The sequence below is a fragment of the Anoplolepis gracilipes genome, chromosome 7, assembly GCF_047496725.1.
Source record: "Anoplolepis gracilipes chromosome 7, ASM4749672v1, whole genome shotgun sequence".
Classification (NCBI taxonomy): domain Eukaryota; kingdom Metazoa; phylum Arthropoda; class Insecta; order Hymenoptera; family Formicidae; genus Anoplolepis; species Anoplolepis gracilipes.
The window spans coordinates 4,636,393-4,660,745 of record NC_132976.1 but is presented as its reverse complement, the minus strand read 5'-3'; the positions used below and the strand labels follow the sequence as shown (position 1 = coordinate 4,660,745).

At 31.2% G+C, this 24,353-nt stretch overlaps 4 protein-coding genes across 9 annotated transcripts; 2 read left to right on the top strand and 2 right to left on the bottom strand.

The window, feature by feature from the left end:
• Positions 1–98: 98 nt before the first annotated feature.
• On the bottom strand, positions 99–7,914 carry Madm (MLF1-adaptor molecule). 4 transcript variants are annotated; one of them, XM_072897090.1, is made up of 12 exons: positions 7,624–7,913; positions 7,037–7,376; positions 5,634–5,720; positions 4,691–4,915; positions 4,470–4,600; positions 4,305–4,399; positions 1,942–2,025; positions 1,571–1,858; positions 1,265–1,424; positions 993–1,179; positions 759–878; positions 99–675 (listed from the first exon to the last, which is right to left on the bottom strand). In XM_072897090.1, the coding sequence occupies exons 2-12, from the start codon at positions 7,163–7,165 to the stop codon at positions 370–372; spliced, it is 1,812 nt and encodes a 603-aa protein (XP_072753191.1). In that variant the 5' UTR covers positions 7,166–7,376; positions 7,624–7,913; the 3' UTR covers positions 99–369. The 4 variants fall into 4 exon arrangements, with proteins under 4 accessions (XP_072753191.1, XP_072753190.1, XP_072753189.1 ...); XM_072897089.1 differs by having other exon boundaries at positions 7,037–7,373; XM_072897088.1 differs by having other exon boundaries at positions 7,037–7,913.
• An 860-nt stretch (positions 7,915–8,774) lies between these two features.
• Positions 8,775–11,022, top strand: Elp5 (Elongator complex protein 5). The gene is made up of 2 exons (XM_072896032.1): positions 8,775–9,253; positions 9,356–11,022. The coding sequence occupies exons 1-2, from the start codon at positions 9,193–9,195 to the stop codon at positions 10,138–10,140; spliced, it is 846 nt and encodes a 281-aa protein (XP_072752133.1). The 5' UTR covers positions 8,775–9,192; the 3' UTR covers positions 10,141–11,022.
• A 416-nt stretch (positions 11,023–11,438) lies between these two features.
• Positions 11,439–15,801, bottom strand: Anchor (integral membrane protein GPR155 homolog anchor). 3 transcript variants are annotated; one of them, XM_072896031.1, is made up of 12 exons: positions 15,695–15,801; positions 15,093–15,258; positions 14,858–14,982; positions 14,386–14,675; positions 13,482–14,293; positions 13,299–13,366; positions 13,079–13,225; positions 12,840–12,976; positions 12,522–12,684; positions 12,293–12,452; positions 12,015–12,201; positions 11,439–11,833 (listed from the first exon to the last, which is right to left on the bottom strand). In XM_072896031.1, the coding sequence occupies exons 2-12, from the start codon at positions 15,093–15,095 to the stop codon at positions 11,520–11,522; spliced, it is 2,406 nt and encodes an 801-aa protein (XP_072752132.1). In that variant the 5' UTR covers positions 15,096–15,258; positions 15,695–15,801; the 3' UTR covers positions 11,439–11,519. The 3 variants fall into 3 exon arrangements, with proteins under 3 accessions (XP_072752132.1, XP_072752131.1, XP_072752130.1); XM_072896030.1 differs by having other exon boundaries at positions 15,503–15,734; XM_072896029.1 differs by having other exon boundaries at positions 15,555–15,734.
• Positions 15,802–19,453: 3,652 nt separating this feature from the next.
• On the top strand, positions 19,454–23,583 carry LOC140667662 (uncharacterized). The gene is made up of 5 exons (XM_072895799.1): positions 19,454–19,477; positions 22,011–22,222; positions 22,295–22,484; positions 22,670–23,221; positions 23,340–23,583. The coding sequence occupies exons 1-5, from the start codon at positions 19,454–19,456 to the stop codon at positions 23,517–23,519; spliced, it is 1,158 nt and encodes a 385-aa protein (XP_072751900.1). The 3' UTR covers positions 23,520–23,583.
• Positions 23,584–24,353: the final 770 nt, after the last annotated feature.

The following is a 24,353-nucleotide window of genomic DNA, read 5'->3' as shown; positions in this document are numbered from 1 at the left end:
ACAATCACAAGTATTTGGTCTTTTTACATTAGATTCGTACACCTTTCGTCAATTTATCATGTATCTATATAACAGGCCACGACTTATATAAAGTAAAAACTCTAGATATATAGAACGACAACGAAATGATTTGACAACAGAGTTATTACTTTGACAACTTAGAAAGATGAAAGTAAAGATGTTCTAAGCAGTTCCTAATTTGCAGTCGTCTTTAGCTTAGAGTAGTGTAGCCACGGCACCCTCTCACCTTTACGTTCACATTCTCTCTCCCCTTTCTGTTTACTTAAATATAAAAATACATAGCCAGTCTATACATAAAGCGTGCAAAGTGGCACAGTGAACTGAGTTATCAGACGTTATCCTGGATGGTTAACTGCCGCTCTCGCTGATTGTCGGCGGTTCTGCGTCATCGTGAAGTTTATTCGTTTTGTTACTTGACACGGATATACCTGAGGTTTTTGGCAGCAGGTTAGTTGCACTATCACTATTGGATGTTGTGGCGTTGCACACGGAATTGTCAAAGTGTTGCAGACATGGAAATTCCGAACCAGGCAGCAGTAAAGTAGTTTGAGTAGGAAGATTAGTTAACGATACCATTCCTGGCGTCACTATTTGTTTGTTGAAGTATCTCCTCAATGCCTCCTCGATTAAATTGGCTATTTTATCACGATCGTTCTGCAACAATTAAACAACGTCTTATGCAAAGTTGTTCAGATTCGAAACTCGAACGAGTGACATATAAACAAGAGACAGTTTACCTCATTAATAAACCCAAAATGTACAAGTTCCTGTGCAAGAAGCATTGAAGTATCCGTTTGGCTCACAGGACACGTCAATTGCCTATTCATTTTGTCATCCATTCGTAACAATATTGTCATCTGAAAAATGTACCAATTTAAGATTACAAGTCCGTTATTTATATAGATCATCTCGCATGTGTGTGTGTGTGTGTGTATGTGTTAAATACTCTATGCATACTCTATGCCACTCACAAGTAATTCACTACTATCTTCTCTAGGCTTAACATTACACATCATATTAACTACTCTTCGAGACTCCACATCCACGGGCTCGGGTGTAACCGATTTAACCGATTCTGTCACTTCGGGCGATATCGCCCTCGGTCGGACAGGCGGAGGCAATTTCGCCATAAATGCAGTCAATGGATATATTCCATACCTGGCAATGTAAAATCACTCTGGTTACCAACTAATCCGATGTATAGACCAGACCGATGTATCTCATGTGTGATTGAGATACTCACTTTACATCTTCAACAAATTTTTCTAATTTTTCCGTAACCGGAATATCACTTAAACGAATTTGTTGCGGGGACATCCCTTGATATTTTACTTCGGCAACTACGGTATCTGGTCCATATAGCCTGTGTAACACTTCGTCTGTGATTGTTTCCGAAATGTTAGCTATAAAAATTTTATAACATTAGGCATGATTCATTTATATGCAATCATCACTGCAAGTCTCAATCACAATTATTTTAACTCTTGTAAAATAACAAATGATTGAATATCATGTAGCATGTAGAATACAAAATTACTCTCTAACTTACTAGCTGAGTTGACCAAGGCATGCGCTGCGAGCAATTTAAGAGAATGTACTTCAAATAGAAGGGGATGAAAGAGCAACTCTTTTGCACTTGGTCTACTAAGTGGGTCCACCTGAAGACATTTACGAATAAAGTCTTTTTGTTGAACATCGTCTAAAGATTCTATTGTTTTCCAGATGTTCTCTTCGGTAACGATTGTACCCGTATCACCGTTTCCCTGAATTTCCAGTGCAGCCATCTCCAGAGCGCACATCCCGAACGAATAGATGTCGATGGCTGGTGTGACGGAATCTTAAAGAAAGACAATAAAAATTTAAATATATATATATGTATAATCTATGTATATAAACTCAAGATATAAACAATACACTTACTTCCATATTCTGGGGCTACAAAATGTATATTCTTCATATTCGTTCTACAAGTCTTGATGTGATGATGAATTGCATCTGGTGCCACTGTAATTAGAAAGAGATTATTGCCATTTTTATAAGCTGTTCTATTTCAAGTTAAGCTTGAACATAAAAATGACATATTAATGTGAACCGCTTTCGATAATGTGTTAGAAGATTTTGTAGGACAGCCATCAGACAGAATTGTACAAAAGTAAATACTGTAATAATTATAATTAAATATATTTTAGATATATTTGTTACACATTCTATATGTTTGCTGCCTACGTCAAGATGAATGAAACCACTCTAGAAAAATTGTGTTTCTGCTAAAAATTTATCCTAAGAGTAACTTGAGCCCTCATACAATTAATAGTAATAATTCTCGCATATACACATATGAAAGTGCTTCTGAAAAAGTTTTTTTTAATGTACAAATAAAACACATAAATGGTTATTTTGTTAAAAAAGTAACTTGATATTGTTTTATTGTTGATTGTAGTTCTGCTATAAAGAGGCACTTTCATTGAATAAGTATAAATGTTGGGAGTGGAAAGCTTTGAAGAACCTTTTTTATCAGGGATTACAGGATACAACAAAAAAATGTATGTATATATATATATATATAAAATACAATGAAAATGCGTGCGCTAGATGATTGTGAGAAGGACAAAGAAGATATACTTTGTCTTCCTTATAGTTAAATAGAATTAACAACTAGAAGAATAAATAGTGCAACATACTGCACTCTAATGAAAAAATTAAAATAAATTTTAATTATTTGTATATTTAACGCGTAAAACTACTTATATAATTAATATAGAAATTGTTTACCTCTCTATGCCTAATTTACTTAGCTGGCATTAGGTGATGACAATCTGCCAAATGAGATTTTTTTTTCTTGAATATATTCACCACCTTTGACAATAACATCAATTGAAGGGCACCGACGTTGATGGATTCATCCTCTGGATGGGCGAAAGTACGATTTGTACTTCCTCTCTCTTCAAAGGCTTTGCTGTGTTTTTTTCATTATCTAGATTAGCCTATTTGCTACAATTAAAAATGAGGACTCAAGTTACTCCTAATATGAAAAGGTAGTTTAAACACAATCTTTCTAATGGACTCATGTTACTAACATTATATAGAATTATAGAAAGAGAAACGTTTTATAATCTAACTAGAATATAGTAATATGTACAAATTCTATATATATATAGACACCATTTCAAAAATAAATATAATTCAGTAGAACCACATTTATTCTTGTCACAATCAATATTCGATTCTTAACATATACATGGTTTTTTACATTCACATAGCATATATATATATATATATATATATATATATATATATATATACAAATATATATGTTAGAAAATGCTATTTATGCTAAAAAAAAAGAAAATTTAACTATATATTTACAAGTGATTAATAAATATCATATTTGATGCATCCCTGTGTGTATTACATAATATTAATAAATATCATTTTAAAAATATTCATTTTCAAAATTGATAATACATTGTCTTATAATTATAATAATTTATAACAAATAATTTTTGTGTAAAATACAACTGAAATATACATATTTCTTTATGAAAATATCTCCATGATGTATTTGTGTCATACACAATCATCTATTTTGAGACACTATAAGATGAATTGTATTTGTCATGTTGTTTGTTCAATCAGGAGCTGAGTTATATATTATTTACTTTCAACTGAGTAATGAAAGTAAATAGAAAGCATGTAATATTATTCTAGAAATATCTGCTTATATCTATATTTTTAAATATGCAAGATGTTAAAGAAAAAAGAAAAAGTTTAGGAGTTTGGAAAGCATGTAACACTTAATACTTAAACTGAGCAGAAAATGTTAATATAGATTTGCATTTTTCATTCAATTTGATGTAATTATATATTTACCCTTTTCATTTTTTTAAATAATATATAAATAGAGAAACGAGATATATAGAGTAGAAATATTACAATTGCTCTATTCACTTTGTATATTTTTCAGACAAAAAATTGTGTAATATTTGCAAGTTCTCTATGAAAAATTATGATAAAACAAAGATATAAGATTTTAATAACTCTGTGAATAAGAGAGGAAAAATGGAGATACCTCACATACATATAATTTCATCTTGTTAGTGATTATTTAATTCAGAAAATAATAATTCTGTCATATGACCATCTTTTCATCATATTTTGCTTCAAATACAATGCACAGACATGCTCTCTGTTTAAATACAAAATAATATCTCTGTATATATTATGTATTTAATATATAACAGAGAAAACTCATTCTACTGTTTTTTTTACTGATGAGTACTTACCTGAACCAATTTTTACAAGACCATTATGTTGAATAAATATAGTGTCACAGGTAAGATTTCCATGTATAATGGGGGGTGAACAGGAATGCAAATAACTGAAATATATATAAGTTAGAAATAAATATTGCAGTTGTTCGAACAGTGTTATATGTTGCTTATATTTACCTAAGCGCAGAAAGTATTTGCGTACACCATCGTTTCCACGCTTGTAGAGGCAACTTTTTTACATTACGTTTTGTTCGTTTTAGGAACTGTTTCAGGGACCCGGATGACATATATTCTGTTATAAATATAACCTGACAAATAAAAAAAATACATTAATTAAATATACAAATCATATTCATATAAATGTAAAATCTTATTGCGGTATTTTATTAATTACTTACTCGGGGTTTGTCATTATGGGTATCTGTCCAATACCTATGAAATTTAACAATGTTAGGGTGTTCCAACTGGGTGAGATTCTCAAAAACAAGTTGTATTTTTTCTTCCTGGGCCTTGAAATTTTTTCTTTCCGAAAATTGCACTTCATTCCATACCACTTCAACACCTTCCTCTGTATCCATTGCCAAGTAGGCACAATCAATTCCAGGAACATCTCTCTGTTCCACCTACAGACACAAAAATAAGTATTAATTTCGACATATTTCTTAATGATTTTTTTACTTTAATAATAAACAAATTTAAAAAAATATAAAATTATCTCATTATAAAAATTTACAGATATATAGCACTATTAATATAATGGTAATCTCTCTTTTTATCCAACTGTTACTAGAAAACTTAAAAATATCATTCAGGTACTCCAAGATCATCCAGGCCTATTTATTAGAATTAGATGATCCTACAGTTCCTAAGTAATATTTTTAAATTTGCAATTATCCAGATATGTTTTAGATATTATCTATTATATAAATATGTCGTAAACCCGTTTTGTAAATATATTGCAGGCTGCAACTTGAGTAGATTTATTCGATACAATCTATATATAGGTATAATGGATTGCATTATTGTAATCATTCATTTTAAACGTACTTAAAGTGGCGCATTGAAACGATTTCAACGCCTATTTACTATTACATGGATGTGACCTTGTCAAGAATTTGAAGAGGGGAGATGATTCAGAAGAGGGCTTGTCACCACAGATATTAGAGACAATAATGTCCAGCTGGTTTATAATAGTATAATATATGCAAATTATTATTGTCTTCATTCAAATTATTATAATCCTGGACAAAGTACTTTGAAGAAATAATAAACTAATTCAACGCACACAAGTACAATGAAACGTAAAAATTATCCCACTTCCTGTTTCACAATGTTACATACTTCCATTTCAGTAACTTCGTTTTCAGTCCCTCTTGTTGATCCAAAGTTAGAACCTTCGGCTACCGTAGATTTCGAACCTACATATACCTGAAATAAATATACCTTCCATGACTAATGCAAAATGTGAAGACATTATAAATATAAAAATACACACAGATGATAAAAAATAGTGTTAGATCTATTTCATAAAAAGTATTCTTTCTCACAAAATAAAAGAAAGCTAAGATTACAATACAAATAACCATATATCATTAATTTAAAGAAATTAATAATAATCAAATTATAAGTTTTACTCGACTATAATATAGAGACATAAAAATAAATGTTGCAAACTGTATGCAAAATGTTCACAAAATTCAATCATATTAAGATCAAAAGTACAATTATACAAAAACTAAGTAAATATAAAACTAATCTTTTATAATGCCATTTGAGTACAATAAAAATTATTTTACTTCTATAAAGGATAGCATTAGAAATTGATGCTGAGGTAAGCATAAGCAAAATAATTTCATTGATTTATATTTTCGATAACAGAACGTCAACAATCTAATTTTAGGATAAAATATGAATGCGTCTGATATTGGTAAGATGTTTGTGCCAAGAATTTAGCTTGAGTTAAGATACAGATGAAGCATACAGAATAATAAGAGAAATTCAATAATACAAAGGAGAAATTTATGTTACACGAAAACAAATCTCAATAATCTGTACACTTTTTATAATGGAACCATCTGTGTACATATGTCCACCTGTACAAATGCAACTTGAAATAAGTTGTCCTAACATTTATCATAACACAAAACAAAAGCATTTTAAACAAATTCATGGTACTATTTCAGAAGATATATCTAAAAAACTAAATAACCTTTTTCTTTTATATATATCTTATAAAAATATCGATTGTTATAAATTAAGAAACATTGTTATTAAAATATTTTACATGAAATAATTTAACTGATTCTAGTCGATTCTAACTGTGCGATTCTAATTCTGCTGTATAATTCTAGACTGTAGAAACTTAAGAATAAACCACTTTTATAGCCATCAATTAAACAAGTAAAAAAACTAATACAGAAATTATACAGCGAATCAATCTTATGATCCACATTCAAATAATATGACAAATGTTAGAAGTTAATCTCAGTATTAGTATGATGGCCTTTGATACTCTACTGTATAAAATCATAAAAATCAAATAGCACAAATGTTTAGAAAAAAAACATCTAAAAGATGATGTACAAAAGAGAACATTTATCAAATTAAAACTTTTTAGGAAATCTTACCCGCTACTGCTAGTTACAACCTTCTCAAATGCAAACAATCCAACATGCGAAAGCCTTCCACATCAGCAAAAAAATATGAAATTAGAAGAGAATGAAATAATTTAAACAAACATGTACCTCTTCCCGGCGCTTAAGCCACCGCCCGCAGGGGCTCTCTTCCAGGATCTCGCTCTCATCCTCGGAGTCTTCACCACTTTCCCGCGGTGACTTGTGCTCTGGGTCCGTGCTGGAGCGGCTCCCGGGCATCACACACGCTTGCGATTAGTTAGAGAGGCAGCAGCGAACAGCAGGTCAAACTCATCGGTGACGACGGCGATGATGCACTCTCTGTCTCTCTCTCTTTCTCAGTCTCGCATCTGGCTCTCGCCACGACAACGACCGGCAACGTACGATGACTCGTGGTGAAGGTGCACGAGGGAAATAACAGCGGCGACAGCGTCGGCGTCGTCGGTGTCTGCTACAGCACCAGCATCAGCAACAGCGACGGCGACGGCGGCGGTAGCGGCGACGATGACGACGACGACGACGGCAGTGGCAGCAGCAACAACAACAACAATAATAATAATAACAACAATGATAATAATAATAATAATAATAACAACAACGTCGCAAACGGCGCACCGCGCGTTTACTCGTGCGTAACAAAAACTCGCGCGTAGGGTAGGGTAGGGTACTACTACGTGCCCTGGTCGCACTGCACTCACAAGTGACACATGCAGGTGCACACAGCGCGCCCGCTCGTCTCCGACTGGCTGAGACCCGGAGCGACGATATTTCTGATCTTACGCGACGTACGCGCGCTACTCGACGCTACTCGGCTTCGCTCAGGGACGCGTCGTAGTGATGAACATCGCGCTACCCGCTCGCGTATCGCACTGTCAAAATAAAACCTCCCTATTGCGAGCGAAACTGCCTCAGAGATGTGACACACACTCTGGCACTCATCTTTCGCCTGTGTCTCGGGTCACGTCTTTGCCCGTCGACGTCCGATCGGGGCCCCCAACGACAGCGAGCTTCCCGACCGCGATCGCGACGCCGCCTGTCGACCAATCGGCCGCGACAACGCCCTTGACGGGCCGTGCGGGCACGCCATTGGCCGAGACGTTCCTTCACTGAGGCAAATCGTTCGAGGCCAATCGTCGTCGTCCGAAAAAGGTGACGCCGAGTGTGACACTCTCTGTTGTCCCGTTAATACATGCCGTATAAAGGCATCGGTATACGCAGTGATGTTTTTTAGTAAGGTAAATTATTGATATTTTATGTCTTCTTTTCATTTTCTTCTTTTTTTTCTCTTTGCTACATCCAAGGATATATATTTTAAATATAAGAAATGTATGTTAAAAAAAAACAGACAACCTTTTTGTGTTCCTTTCTACCGCCTTTTTTCAAATATCTGCTCATTTTGCTACGAACAGCTTAGGAAAGATATAAAATTATAACTTTCAAAGATTTCTATAGAAATCGTAACAGAGGAAGCAATATATATATATATATATATATATATATATCTTTCTGTGATTTATTCAGAGAAATAAAAATATAATAAATATATGTTAGAAAAATGTATAATGTTCTAGAATTTGTAAAGTAATAAGAAATTATTTATTATATTAATATTTTTATATATATTTTCAAAGTTTTTTAAATATGTACATATTTTCAACATATATTTTTTCTAGATATTTATATTTCTCGAATAGGTATATGTACAATTTTTTAAATAAAGAGTCGATGTAACTCGAAATTCATTATCGATACTATCGCATTCCGTATCAGTAATATACATATTTTTTGTTTTACATTTACATATTTGGAAATATTGACTTGGCTGATAATAAAATCTTATAACTTTCAGATTTCAATAAAACAAGACATTTATCTTATTAATTGATGACTCACATTCTCGACATAAAATGTTCGTCGTAAAATGATGACTTAAATGATTTGGTTATGTTTATTGATCGTTCGATACGATACATACGATATGCGTTCGAAGAAGCAACATGTGTTGAATTTTTAGGTTGTCGTTTCACGTTTGCGTGACATATACATATCGTATAATAAGAACTGATTACGTTTAAATACACATTTTATTGATATCTTATTGATAAAATTACTTAAAGTATATCAATGAAATCCAATATTACATAGTAATCGTACCTTTCTAAGTACATTATCATCTTTCCTATATATTTTTTTTTATCATAATCATTACTTTTATCTTTGTGTTCTCTTTTCTTTGTGAAGTCTATATACAGTGTGTCTTATGTAAAATGGCATACATGGAAACATTACCTATACTAGAAGGAGCAAGAATAATTATTATAGATGAAGGTTAGATTTTTTTTTAATTAATATTAAATTAAATATTCAATCTGAATCAACACACAGTCTATTTATGTTTTACAAGTAAAAGAAGTACTAATTATTTCACAGGATTAGATGCAATGTATGCAGGAGCATTAATAGCTGGATGGCTGTATGCATGGAAGGAGAAAGATCCTAATTATAGTATAGATTTATTGTCATTTTCCGATCCAAAACTTTGGTATGACAATGAACCTGAACCACTTGTATCCAAGAATATACAGTTACATGATTATTATACAGTCAATGTAAATGAAGTTGGAAAGAAAGATTTAGAAAATCTTGAACATATACTTAAAACTGTCAAGTTGAAACCTCGGAACACAGTTATTGTCAATTGCTTGAGTTCCTTAATTCTTTATGTAGGTTTAGCAAAAGCCCTATGGTTCGTAGAAAAATTAAGTAAGCAAGTGTCACAACTTATATGTATTTATCGGAGAGATGTTGTACAGAAAGTTCCTGCAATTGAAACTTTGGGTACTACTTATGTTAAGCTAGAGAAATTTACCGGCATCAGCTCTATAAACAATTTAACTTATACTGCAAGACTTATTTATAGAAAATTGAGTGGTTCTATAGTGTGTCAAACAGAAACAATAACACAGGACAGTACATCTTATCAAATTAAAGCTGAAAAGATTGCAAATGCTCGCAGACCAGAAGCAAATGAAAGTCAACCAATGAAAATTGAATCGTCATTTAGAATAGAGATGAATGCTCGAGAGATGGAACAAAGAGACAAAACACCTTTGCCTTATACTCTCAGTACAACAAATACATCCAGAATATTTTATCATCCAGATGATGTAGATGATATAGATGAAGATGATCCTGATGATGATTTATGTTTCTAAATTTATATAAATTTGTATAAAATATGTAAATTATTTTATATAAAAATTTCGAACTTATATATAGACTATATGATAATAATAATACATATTTTTTATATAAGACTATTATATTTTATGTATTGTCATCTAAACTTTTATGTATTATATTTTCATCTAAACTTTTTTTTGGAGCATTCAGTATATATTTTACAATAATGAGAAGAAAAGGTAATTTTTATGTGTCAATAAGCATTTTCACTTTTGATATTGTCGTGTATTTATTACCTTAGCATAGAGAATATACAGAGATTCATTTTAATAAATATTTTAACAAAACATAATGGCTTAAAAAATAAAATCATATAAATTCATTTTAAATAAATTTTGAATCATTGTATTAATTACATAATCTTTACTCATAATTATTTCTTATCACATATTTTTCATAATCAGCAATATAAATTATTCAATTTTTTAGATATATTTCAAATATATATATATTAGTGTAGAATAAAAGTAGACTCAAATTTTTTATGTTAACACTGAAAAAATAGTTTAAAAATGATTTCTATATTTTTTTGTTCGTCTTCCTTGGTCTTCAAGCATTATTTCTATCACATCACATTTTTAAAATTAAATAATTATACTGTTATACTAAATTAAATAATTCAGATTTTTATATATAAAAATAGCCCTCTTGTACTAAAATATTTCCTATGTCAAACTGTGTATATTGAGAGTGTAGTATGTAATATGCTAAACACAGTCTTCACTCATTTTATATATAATTACAACAAAATAGTTAAAAAAACATTATTTAATACTGATGTTGCTTTTGAATAAATAATAGGAATCATTGTATTATGCGAAGAAATTATATATCTTGCTTCGTTAACATAAATATTTTAAAAAATATTTCCTTTTTTAATATTTTTAAAAATGTCCTATAAATTGTGTCGCTTAAATAAAATTATACTTTATATTGAAATAACTATGTGCAAATAAATTAGTTATATAACAAATGTTTTGTGCTCGTTTTCAAATAACTTCAAACATATGTATGTACACTACATATAGTAAAACTTTAGTTATATTTCATGATCAATTCAGAAAAATTAAATTCTTTCCATTTAAGATTCTGATATTAATTTTAAATTGGTATAATTTAAATTATTATAATTTTTATAATATTACTTTTAAATTATTATTTTTATGTAGTAGAAACTTCTTTCTCTAAAAAATTGTTTGATCTAATAAAGAAAATACGAAAGTTCAACTATATAATATAAATTATCTTAGTTCAATCATTTCTTTCAATCATTCCCCTTATTCAATATATAAAATATTAATATGTAATGAGTAAAGTTAATTTATCTCATCAAAAACATTGGAAAATTTAACTATGCGTTAAACGTATATAGAAGATTTTGATCATTGAAGTGATGTGTACCATCGACATGTTGCAAAACTCTACTCTCTAATAAACAACGACCATATCGCACAGCTTCCTCTCGACTGTTGACAATTCCAACTTCGAGCAACCAGTTGACCAAATCCGATCCCGAAAAGACTCCTTTATATACCTTCAACAATCGCCTACGGCACATAGATATACGTGCTCGACATGCCTCTAGATAACATTGATTAAATTGCTCTCGGATTGCCCTTACTTCTGTACTAAGAGCATCTTCGCAAGGTAACTGTAATTCTTTTCCTGTCAATAATAATTATAAAATATTATTTATATCAATCTATGAATTAATTTGCTATAAAAATTAACTTATGTATAATTTTATATATTTCTTATTTTGATATCTGCATTTTTTATGCATACATTTACACACATAAATATAAAATATATATAAAATATATTATTTCATAAAGGTATATCATACCAGATTGCCACTTTTTGCTCAGTTTTTGCAGCCAACTTCCCAATTTACCCAAACTAGGATCTAGCCCAAAAATGGCAAATGCTATTAAAGATTGTCCAAAGTTCAATGCCACATCCAAGAATGCAAGTTCGGCATAAATACCAGTTAACTGCTCCATTATTAATATTCCTACAGATATTGATAAACCCTGTAATACATCAGCATTGATTTTAATATAATACTTTAATAACGTTTCAAGTAATAAATATAGTTGCAGGTAATAAAAATAATTTACGTACAATAAACATGGAGCATAACAGTAAAATAAGGAAAACGAGATGTCGCAAAATCTGCGGATCGTTATCTGTATTTATTTCATTTTCTTCATCGCAATTTCTCTCTATAGCATTAGCTCTACATGCTCCATTCGGACAACCATTTTGAAATTCACAACCAATTCTAAAAAGATATTGTTTATAATTAATTTGCAAATTTCTATTTACATATTTCAGTTTTTCATTAGCTTACATAGGTGCATTAATTAATGGAGAAACTAAATCTTCCACATCTACTATATTCCTTTCATTATTTTCAGTTATAGTGTTTTCTGTATTGTTCCTTATATGTTCGTATGACGTCGTAATGTGCATTCTTTGGTATCTTTGTTGTAAAACCAAACAACCTAATGTCACTGTATAGAATAAAATAATTATTACAATTTGTATCACAATATAAAAAATACTCTCATATATAGTAACATAATGTTATAATAATAATATATAATAATATGAAACAAATGTAGCTAAATGTTAAAAATATGAATCAATATATCTTGCTATAATATACCTATAAAGCAGAATATTAATATGAATGAAGATGCAGCAGCTTGAGTTCTGCTCAATTGAAAATTTGGATTTTTTAAATCAAGCTCAGATGGAATATGTATAACAGTGCACATTATTGTTACCATTAGAAGTGGTATTCTGCAAATTAATTATTATACACTTTATAAATATAGGTTTAAATATAGAAATATTTGTATTTAAATTATTAACAATTAGTGAGAAAAGCTCTCAGATTCATACCCCCATCCAATAGGATAAAACCATTTTTGTAGATTTTCAACAAAGGATAACGAGCGTGAACTCAAAAATAGTAATGTTGCTGCAATTGCAGCTGTCCATATCCTGCTTGCATATACACCAGTAGTTATTAAAATGAACTGAACATACCTATAATTAGTAAAAATGACAAAATTAATAACAAAATTTTATTTGATAGAAAATGATTATATAAAATTTTTACCATAATGTTGATCGAGTACCACTTGGGTTCAGATTTGACCAAATTATCACACCTATTGCTGCTGCAAGCTGAAAATGTGTGAAAAATATATTGTATATATAAAGTTAAACTGAGTACATGTATATACAATGTAGAAACACATTTTAATAATTTATTATATATATATATTATACACACACACACCTGCGCAATTACGAGACATAAGGTGCATCGATGAGTGACTTGATTATATCGTTTCCGTCCAAATCCAAGGAAACATATCAATAACCATATACAAGCTATTACTGACGCAACGCTTATGTCAAAGGAAAAAATTTTTAGTTGTCGTGCATAATTAACAGGTGTAATTCCAGCATAAACTGCATTGATCACTTTAGCTGATACAAACATAAGCGGAGCGGAGAGAAATGTACAAGCTACCATTGCTGATGCGATTAAATCAATTTCGAGATTATATCGCAAAGTGAAAATAAACAAAGCCGGTGCTGTCGGGATAGTACCATACAGGAAACCATAGGTACTCAAATTTCTTGTTTCCGTCAAGTTATCTCCGGCATTCAAGAGAATAATGGATTCTCTTATGACTAGAGGCAGGACTAGCAGCTTCACAGAGATTAATATACCTGGTATAACTAACGCAGCACCTTTCAATTTGTGTATCTTTCCTACCATCATTGAGCCAAGAAGGAACAATGCGCTAGCGGAGAAAGCGTTGCCGAATACTTCGAGAATTGCGGCGAGTAAACGTGGTACGTTGTGATTAAATATAAGATTGCCTATAATTCCCAAAACTGTCATGAATAGCACTGGATTAAGTACAACACCTTTCACAATGGAATAAACCATATCTCTACAATTTGTGTGTTCCTGCACACGTCGTTTGTCTATCTCCAACAATATGAAACCAATCGGATTTAAAATTGCCAGCGATATAGGGGCCATCAGATATAGATACGCAGCATATTCTGGATGTGTTTTTCCATATAAAGCATTGACTAAAATGAATGAACAATATTTAGTATGCAAAAATATATAATATAGAAGAGTATAAAATTATGTTCAGGCATAATAATTCTATTGTTCTCACTCATTGGATATCCAATAGCAAAATCATTGCTTTGTGTAGTAAATATTGCAAAGAGTGCAGCACGTCCAGGATTCGATGGCTTTTTAATCACTACTGAAACTATGAGTACTGTAATAAACACACAGCTCTTGGCAAACAATACAGCGAGAAGAAATTTCCAATTAACTAATGTGAAATCAAGTTTTGCCAGAGACATGAAGATTAGTGATGGCAAAGCAAAAGTGCCAATAAAAGTATTCAATCCATTGGCTTCGATTTTTGTCATCATACCTAATCTTCCTGCTAGGTATCTGTGAAACACATATTATCATTACTATTAGTATGAAATCTTTAATTAATCATTTCATATATTCAATATGTGAGAAAAATTAAGAACAATGTTGCAAAGAGTTTGAGAAAGATTTAAGTACATATTCAAATCTCTAATAGTTTCTTATTTCATTGTTCAAATAAATTAATAATGCATTCTTACCCACATATTATAATGCCAAAGCATTGTATCAATGCAAGATATAAGTTATCTGTTGGTTCCTCAGTCTCTGTATATTGATTTGTGTTCGAAGATAAAAATGTTGATAACATGCTTTCCTGATTAGTCTGAAATAAACAAAAAAATATATATAAGATAAGAAATGTTTTATATAAATTTGCAAGCAGCATAATAAAAAAAAAAGCAGTGATTTATTTTATATCTGTAACTTATATACCATTTTTTCCACTTTTTATCTATATCAACAAAATTATCATCTTTTTAATATATTTATATTAGTGTTGTCAAAATAGTCCTCTTCTATATTAAATTCATATGACATTTCCATATTTTCATTAAAGATATTAACAAAAAATATGCATATTTTAAAAGCACGCAACAACCTGCAACCACACAAGAGTTTCTTTTAGTTTCTTATATCATTCTACTCCTTTCACATTTATTTTTTTTACATTCGAATTAAAATTTAATAGATTCATTAATAACATATGTTTAGAAGGAAAATTGGAAATATGTATTTTAGTATGTGCACACAAAGAGAGATATAAAATTTATGTAAAAACTAGAAAGTATTCTGTTGACAGACAAAAGGAATGATAGTTATCTTAGATAATCATAGCGATCTACGTTTTTGATAACTCAAACATATATGTGATTTGACACTTCATTGCACGAATACCTAAAACATCACTTTATATGCGAGAAATATCGGTCAATCGAGATGTTTTTCCGGCATGAAAACGCGGTGAAGGAACGATAAATTTCCCGAATCCCAATATTAGTGACGAGAAATGAATAAAGATTGTTATCAATCATTACTTTCAACTTGAACGGTTCAAGGACAAAAGTCCGGCATAACGTAAGTCATTCACGGCACGCACATCACAGGTGATAACGCGCAGTCGCGAATATTGGCGGTTTAACAAATCCGCAAAATGCGTGGCGATTGGCTCCTCGCATGTCATATGATCTGTTCTAGATAATCACGTGTCCAGGTATAATCAGCTGAGTCCGTTTTAAAACGTGAAAATGAGTACATAGTTTGTTACATTTATTTATTATGTTTTTGTTTTCTTCTGTTACACTTTATACATTCTAAATTGAAACCTAGTATCAATCATGTTTATGGTCAATACAAATTATCGAGAAATACAATATTAATATTTTTATATATTTTATACATTTGAATTATACAAAAATATGTATGTATAAAATTTATCTTGTAAAATATTTAAATATATATGTTTATATATATGTATATATTAAGAATGAACTTGTACATTAAAGCAATAAACTTATTTAGTATTATTAAAGCGCGTTTGGCAAAATAAAATATATTAAATGAATATAACATAAATTAATTTCTCGTAACATATATTTTAAAAATTTAATCGTATTGATATGTAACACTGATATCAAAATACGTAGTGGGAAAATAAAAATCATGATTTCTTTCCTAAATATTATTTAATATCATATTATATATATTATAAATTAAAATCAATTGCATATTATTCCATATATATTACATGTATTAAAATCAATTAATATTACATTTAAAGAAGAATAATTCTAATAAATTTTGTGCGCAGTTATTATAATCAGTGTGTGATAAGATTGTTTAAATAGCACGTTATAAATTTTCTAGAGCTTCGATAAATCCAAATAATTTCAAATTTATATAATATATTTCTGATCTAGACTTATTTGTTTTAACACCTCTGGCAATATAAAGGAAATTTTTTTCTCATTAATTTTATCTTTTTTTATCTATTCAGACGAGAATATTATCAGACTATTAAAATAAAAATTAGAACGTCTTATTCAATTATTTCTTTATATTTCATTGCTAGTGACTTCTCTACATTTCCATGCGAGAGACAGATTTGTATTTTTTAAATAATTTATTCATTTTCTGAATCTTAATTTTTTAATTTTAATATATTCATATGTTATCCGTTCACTTTTACTTTTTTTGTAATCTTATCCTTCATTATATTACTGACATTTTCTACTTAAAGATACACATAGCGATTTTATTTTGATTAAATGCTTCTCACATCGCACATACATCATGTTTCCATCGCTTTTCAGCTCCTTAAATAAATTTAACTATTGTTCAGTGATAAATTTACGTGTTTCTTAAACATGCACGCATACACTCATCAAAATTACATATATTTCATGAACAGTAAATATATTAAGATAAAAGCTATTGATAATACAAATGACATAAATAACAAATATATCATAAAAGTCTCATAAAGACGCTTAAGTTTTCAGATAAAGCAGATAAGTGCGACTTTCTAGAATATACGCACTATATTTTGCGTGCAAACTTATTTTAAATAAATTTTTTATACGCTACATATATTTACACTTACAATAGTTGTATTAAAAATGTTCGAAAATACATATATATACAGACTAAGAAAATAATTTGCATTTAACTAGTGTGTTTTGGCTTTAATGTATACTAATTCTTGTTGTTGAATATTTCTTGCAAATATATTTTCATTCGATAAAAATTACTTGTTGTATGTCACAAAAAAAAAAAAAAAATAATATTATTCAGAAGCGTGTGTTAATGACACGTAACATGACACGAACGATATATCATGCTCACGTATTCCATGTTATCCACTCGACGAAATTGCGCTGCAATTTTTACAATTCAACGACGCGGTGCAAAAAACATATACCATTATATATACATTTTTTTCATACAGTTTTCTTTCTCGAGCTACATATTTCCAACAAGAACTTTTTCATAGTCTTCGGCCACGCCAACGCGTGCTGTTATTCGCGCTTACGTAAGCAGCTCGATGTATGTAATTGCAGTCCTATACGGATATTTATATACCAGGTGCTTCATTTGATTGCCGAAGTCGCATATCGCTGAAGATCTTGTATCTAAATTTCTTTGATGACGCAAAAATTCCGTATAATTCTTATTCATCGAATAAATATGCTTAGCTAATGATACGAGAAAAGAAAACTGTATTCTTATGAATAAAAATAGTGTATAATTAGTAAAACACCGTATGTTGAATAAAAATATTAATTATTATATTAAAAATATCTATTATTTAGAAAAAGAATAATTTTTGTTATATTTTTTCTCTATTGTTTTTTATCTTTGACAGATTTTAAAATGTTCAAGTGAGAGAGAACATAAGTAGTATATTATTGTATATTATTTAAAAATATCTACTATTTAGAAAAAGAGTAATTTTTGTGATATTTTTTTCTCTATTATTTTTTATCTTTGACAGATTTTAAACTGTTCAAGTGAGAGAGAATATAAGTAATATATACTATATGCATTATATGCGCAGATCTGAAGTATTTTAAGCTGAGACTATTGCACGAGACTGAATGGCGGAAATAAGTTTCGTACAAGTATTGTTTATAAAAAAGATTGCGTTGATTCATTATTAATGTATCTCTGTAGTGAACGGTAAATGCGTCACTAATGACTATATGTATGAGTCATAATTGCGGATGAAGCATGGTACAAAGAACCGCTTTATCAACAGATTTACAACGGATATGTCTCGAACAATCGTTCTTAGATAACAAATACTGGGAAAATTTTCATCTTCGATCTCTTTAATAAATTTCTATTATTTTATCTTATCTTGTCTCAATTTTTAATATCTTAATTTTTAAGTTAATTAAGCAACTGATTATTCAACAACTTTAGACAAATATATAAAAATAATATATAAAAGAGACGCAATAACGTAACATTATATTTGCTATTAGATAAAGCGAGATAACGTTAATCTGTCAATGTGACGCGAGCAGATGAACGCATAAATATCTCCGTATCAAAAGCTTAATAAAAGCGGACTTGGTTCTTGCGCAATGTTACAAAAGAATGCGTCCATTTCATTCGGACACACTAACATATATACACGCTGTAATAAATACATAAACGGAAAATACATTCTACGCAGTAGACGAAGAGAGCGTGGCAATTGGTTCATATCCAATTCTCATGAACTGCGTTACTGCGTCGTAGCTCTAATCGGGTCATACAATAATCACGTGGACGATAGTAAGCATATTTAACTGTCTGGAGAGGTCCGTGACTTCGCCAGAATCTCGTCGATCAAAAACGACGTTGGATCGTTGATATCATAAAATACGGCGTGTCGGAAAAAATTTGATAATCAGTCCTTTTGCGTCATAAAATAATTTTCAAATGAAAAATTTTAAAATACTAATACATCCGGAGTAAGGGATAAACACACTATGCCAGCTGGCACGATATGCAGCTTCTGTCAGTGTCGTTCATTGCAGACGTTCGTTTTAATCTCGAATATACGAGGGTATCCGCGAGAGTTATTCGCGTAAATACTTGCGTAAGAAAAGTTGCAATAATTTATTATTTTGGCAATTTCCGCGAAAACATTGCCTAGAATGTAACGTTTCAAAAGCAACTGCGCTAATCGAAGTCGCGTAATCGCGTGATGACTTTCAAGGTCTTTCGAAATAGCCGCTGAGAAAGACGTGCAAAGTAAAATGAAAACGCGAGAGTTAAAGGAATGGATAGAATGGAAAAAACCCAATATGATTTTTACATCTCCAAAGGAAGTTCATTAAAAATATAAAACTAAAGAAAACAAATTAATAATTAAAAATTGTTTAAGATGAGGTGAATTAGCTTTTTAGACGAGTCTTCTCTTTTATAATATGCGATAAAGCTTTAAACTACATTTTGTTCATTTTTAATAAATCAATATTTTTAATGTGCAAATTGCACATGTAATTTATTAATAAAATTTATCTCGCTTTCGGCCTCCCTTCTCTCTTCATTATCTATTCCATGGAAGCAACTGTCATCGGTGATTGTTGACGTTACAAATATATGATCCGAACAGCTGGGAAATTTCGAGAGGCACGACACCATCGACCAATCACGTCATCTCATTTCTTAGTCAAGTAAATTCTTTATCTTTTAAGATTATAATTATTTTTTAAGACTATGATATTATATAAAAAATTAGCTCAAGTTACTTCTTATCTATAAACCTATATAAACATAATATATACAAATATATACATGATAGATGAAAAAAAGAGAGAATATATATTTGTAGACTATGTCCTTACTATATAAACAGTAAACACGACCTTTAAAAATCCCTTTTATAATTTAATTATTTTTTCATGAGTGTGTGTCTAATAAAAACATTGTTTTTATTAAAACAGCAAGTGAGAGTAAAGAGCTGAAAAATTTAACTACATAATAAAAGAAAAAGCAGGAGAAACCTAAAAATCACACACACATTTTATCAGCGCGAGATAATTACAAGTGCGTGGTTTTATTGGTGAACTTCGATGAAGAACGATGATATTGCAATCACGTGGAGAAACGCATACATAAGCATATCATGATGGGCAAGTGGTGAAGCGGGGACGATTCAAAGACAGGAAAGAAAGGGGAGGGGCGAATAGAGAGGGCCGCTGAACGTATATAACTCTTACGCCCGCGTCCTACCTCTCAGTTCTACTTGGAGTTCGGACACGTGAGTTTCCGAAACAAAGCTTACACGAAGGGAAAGTTTTTGTTTGTTTGGTGCGCTCGTTGTATGGGTAAGTGTTCGCGAAATAGACGCGCGAGAACGATACTCGATATCGAAATCGTGCGAGTAAAAAAATATTAGGATTTATATTATTCTTTGGCTTATTGATGAGATTTATATTTAGGAAGACACGCGAATGAGTGACGTTCTGCTTTGGAAATTCTTTCTTTTCTGCCAAAAAGAAACAAATTCCCTTTTTTTTTTTTTTTTTTTTTTTTTGCAAAGTTACTTATCATCCACAAATCATATCGATGATTCGCAACCATATCGTTAACGAATTTGACAGCGCGGGAGAGAAAACGGCTTGGAAATAAGTCTTTTATCGCGAGTGTAAATATATACAAAAGTCGTCGACCAGTTTCTTTCGATTAAAAGAGAAGTTCACATATGATAATTTTTTCTTACGTTTCTTTTTCTTTTCTCACATTTAACGATCCTCAATTGTGTGCGATAGGGTTTTGACAGGCCGAATCGTTTTCGCGAGCGATTATCTTCCGTTGTGATTGAGCACGAAAGTTTTGGCGTCGCGATTCGCGACAACGGAAATTCCGTTCGACGGAAAAGAGCACGGATAACGGATTGTCCCCTTCGGTTTCTCTCTCCTTCCTTTTTTTTTCCCTCCTTTCGAAGAATCTTGGCGCGGCAAACGACGCAGCGTATTCAGCGAACAGAATCGCGAGACGTGACGACGAAGGTCGCCAGTAGACACGTGGCACGCGCTACGTATCTATTTGGTCGTGTATTGATTCACCACGCGCGTCCTCTGAGCGTACATATCGCCATGTTGGATACCGAACCGATGACAAATTCAATCCGCCTCTCCGCACTAATTTCGCAGATCTTGTCTTACGGCACCGTGCTGATCCGTGTGCTCAAATAGCAGTGGACTTACGGTAATTACCTACGCAAATAGTTTCTTTTTTTTTTTACGCGGGATAACCCAAGTGATAGAAAAAATTGACACCAATGCCTCGTTATAATGTCGCGTTACGTCACAATTGAAATTGTTGTGTAAAATTATTACACGCTCTGTGTCGCATCATATAATATCATATGGTATTATATCCTAATCCAAAGCAGGATTCGAAATTACGTTTCTGCAATTGGGAATATATTTTGACAGATTTTTTACAATCTCACTTTGAAAACACGTTATTAGGTCTATTTTACTTCTTGCACTTTTACATTGTGTGTTTTATCTTTTTCTTCAATGTATAAATATATTTTTAGAAAATATAACCATTTAATTTCAAATAATAAAAAATTTAAGAAGATGCAACTGAAACAGATCTCTTACAAATAAATATAAGTCATTGCTGAAAAGTAACACACTTTAAAAGAGTCACATTGCTTAATTTTTACCTTTTCATTTTTGGTAAACATTTAAACATATTTCCTAATATTTATGTATACTTGCAGAGCGAGAGAAGAGTATAAAACACGGAGAGAGCCCTGTGGAGCCAATAAGCAGCTGCAGGGACGAGCATGGCTTTGTGCCAACGGTTGGTCGCTGGGGCAACGAATGGCCGAGTTGACTCGAGACGGCAGAGATATGGTGCCAGCCACAGGGGCAGGCACGCGGGCCCTGGATCAGGGGTGTTCCGCTACCCCTGCCGGTCTGGGCCCATTACGAGTCACCAGCCCTGACCGTTTCCACGGTCGAACAGTATGAGGAATTAGCAGGCAGCGTTGAACTTGAAACGCAACGCTTATTGCGTGAGCATCGCTATGATACTATTGGTAATTTCCTCAGGTATGTAACACAATCTCTCATTGCAATCATTTTTTATATAATTAAGAATACTACAGACAATATCGACAACAGGTTTTATAAGGACTATACTGCAAGCGGAGAGAAAGCGTTGGATCGATTTTATCGAAAATATCAGCCTCTAATAACACACAAACACCATACTTGCGTCGGTCTTGGATTTGAATTATTACATCGATTAACAGATTTAAACAAGCGATTCCCAGGAATAGCAAGTGGCCTCTACTTAGTATCTTGTGAAGAAGTAAGTTGAAATTTAATACTTGTGAAGTATTACTAGTTAAAAGGATAACAAATTTTATTTTGAAACATCAATAAAACCATGATTATGCATGTTCAATGCTTTTGCATAAAAATAATTTTAAATCGACTAATATTTGAAATAATTGTTTAATGCCAGCACTTATAAGAAAAATGAATGTGTTACAGACAATTGGTGATATCGCCGGCTATGTCGGTGGTCCACCAGCGGCAGATAGCGGCGAAAAGGAGCATGTATTAGTGTGCCTGAAAATCGAGATTAGCGGACGTCGTGGGGTCATGCTACTCGATCCCGGTTACCATGTAGCGCGCGTTATCACTGTAATGGCCGATAAGTTATACCCTCATACAGGCTGGTTCACGCAGTCTGATGAGCCGACTTGCAAGAAAGAGTACAACTACTGTCTGTGTGCTGACGATCCTGATTATGTTGAATGGCATGAAAGAAGAATTCAACCTGGTGCCTTGGAGAGAATGCAAGTCGCTCTCATTTATGTGGCAAGGCCATATTTAACTGCCATTGATGTTACGGAGCGTAGAAACTTGGTTTATAATCGCAGAAGTCTCCTTGTCAGAGATACTAAGGGTCATGTTACTGCCGGCATATACTTCTCCGTTATAGACATGAACGATTCACAGACCTTCACAATTTTTTATCAGACAGGCAATGGGAAAAAGCGAGTTAAGATGGCATTTAATAAATTCTGCGAATCGTATAGGGTACAGTTCTCGATATTCATTAATATTTAAATCAGTCAAAATGAGAAATTGACAAAATCTAAGACAAAATTAAGACTGTCAAAATTTATATAATAGAAACTTATTCTTATTATTGCAGATAAGTCCTAACGCCGAGGAAATAGAGATATTAGCGGAGTGCGCACGACAACTTGACATTTCGCAAGATGCTTTGAAGGACATGCTCTTTGCTCTAGCTGCAATCATGAGCGATTCATCATTTGTGGCGCAACTATTGGCTATTAATGCAAGAATCAACACCTTAGCAGAGGCTAATTAACAAACAGAGGTCACTCTATCCAATATAGCGCCACATGTTATGTTTAATTATTTTTTTTGCCGGCTTTCCTCTTACGTTCTTTTTCCTTTATTATTTTTTTCATACCTTATTATCTGTTCTATTCTTTTATATAATAACACTTTATTTACCGATATTGTATATCGGTAAATATTCAAGATGAGTCATGTAATCTTGTAAAGTACTTTGCAACATTTTTATCTTAATACTTTTATATTATATTTTTACATAGACAAGATAAATTAATTAAAATATAAAAAAAATTTAAATTAAAAAAAACAATACAGTTACATTATACATTGGCGCAAAAAATATGATTAATTTATCATATATAAAAGTATTATTTAATTTTCAGTTCCATAAAAGATATGTTTTATTTAAACTACATGACTCAAACTTGAGTGTAAACATAATATTACTTTCTTATGATGACTTAAAAGAATTTTTTCAACAATTCTGCTACTAATATTGTATTTTGCATATGCATTTCAATTAAAACCTTAATAAATATCAACTCACATGTTTATAAGACATATACATATGATTTTAAGTTTAATAATTTTATATTTGCTTTTTTTTTTTATCCAAAATGCAGGCAAAGCTAATAATCATTTTATGTTAAGGTAACATTTTAAAGGGTTTTTAAATATTATTTTATTTTACTCTGCTACTATAAACTTTCATATACTATATGATTATATATTGGCATTCTGTGCTAATATAATGGATCAGTATGGTGAAATATTTTTATTGAGTAATGGAAATTATAAAACAAATTTAGATTACTATATATTTATGTAGGAAAGACTGCACTAA

Coding starts and splice junctions, on each gene's coding strand:
- LOC140667662 (XM_072895799.1), top strand. CDS start 19,454: ATGATTTTTACATCTCCAAAGGAA. Junction 22,223..22,294: donor ACTATTGGTAATTTCCTCAG/GTATGTAACACA, acceptor TATCGACAACAG/GTTTTATAAGGACTATACTG. Junction 23,222..23,339: donor AATTCTGCGAATCGTATAGG/GTACAGTTCTCG, acceptor TTATTATTGCAG/ATAAGTCCTAACGCCGAGGA.
- Elp5 (XM_072896032.1), top strand. CDS start 9,193: ATGGCATACATGGAAACATTACCTATACTAGAAGGAGCAAGAATAATT. Junction 9,254..9,355: donor AATAATTATTATAGATGAAG/GTTAGATTTTTT, acceptor ATTATTTCACAG/GATTAGATGCAATGTATGCA.
- Anchor (XM_072896031.1), bottom strand. Junction 14,294..14,385: donor TGCTATTGGATATCCAATGA/GTGAGAACAATA, acceptor CATTCATTTTAG/TCAATGCTTTATATGGAAAA. Junction 13,367..13,481: donor TATGTCTCGTAATTGCGCAG/GTGTGTGTGTGT, acceptor ACACATTTTCAG/CTTGCAGCAGCAATAGGTGT.
- Madm (XM_072897088.1), bottom strand. CDS start 7,165: ATGCCCGGGAGCCGCTCCAGCACGGACCCAGAGCACAAGTCACCGCGG. Junction 4,400..4,469: donor CAAATACTTTCTGCGCTTAG/GTAAATATAAGC, acceptor TATATATTTCAG/TTATTTGCATTCCTGTTCAC. Junction 676..758: donor ATTTTGGGTTTATTAATGAG/GTAAACTGTCTC, acceptor TAATTGTTGCAG/AACGATCGTGATAAAATAGC.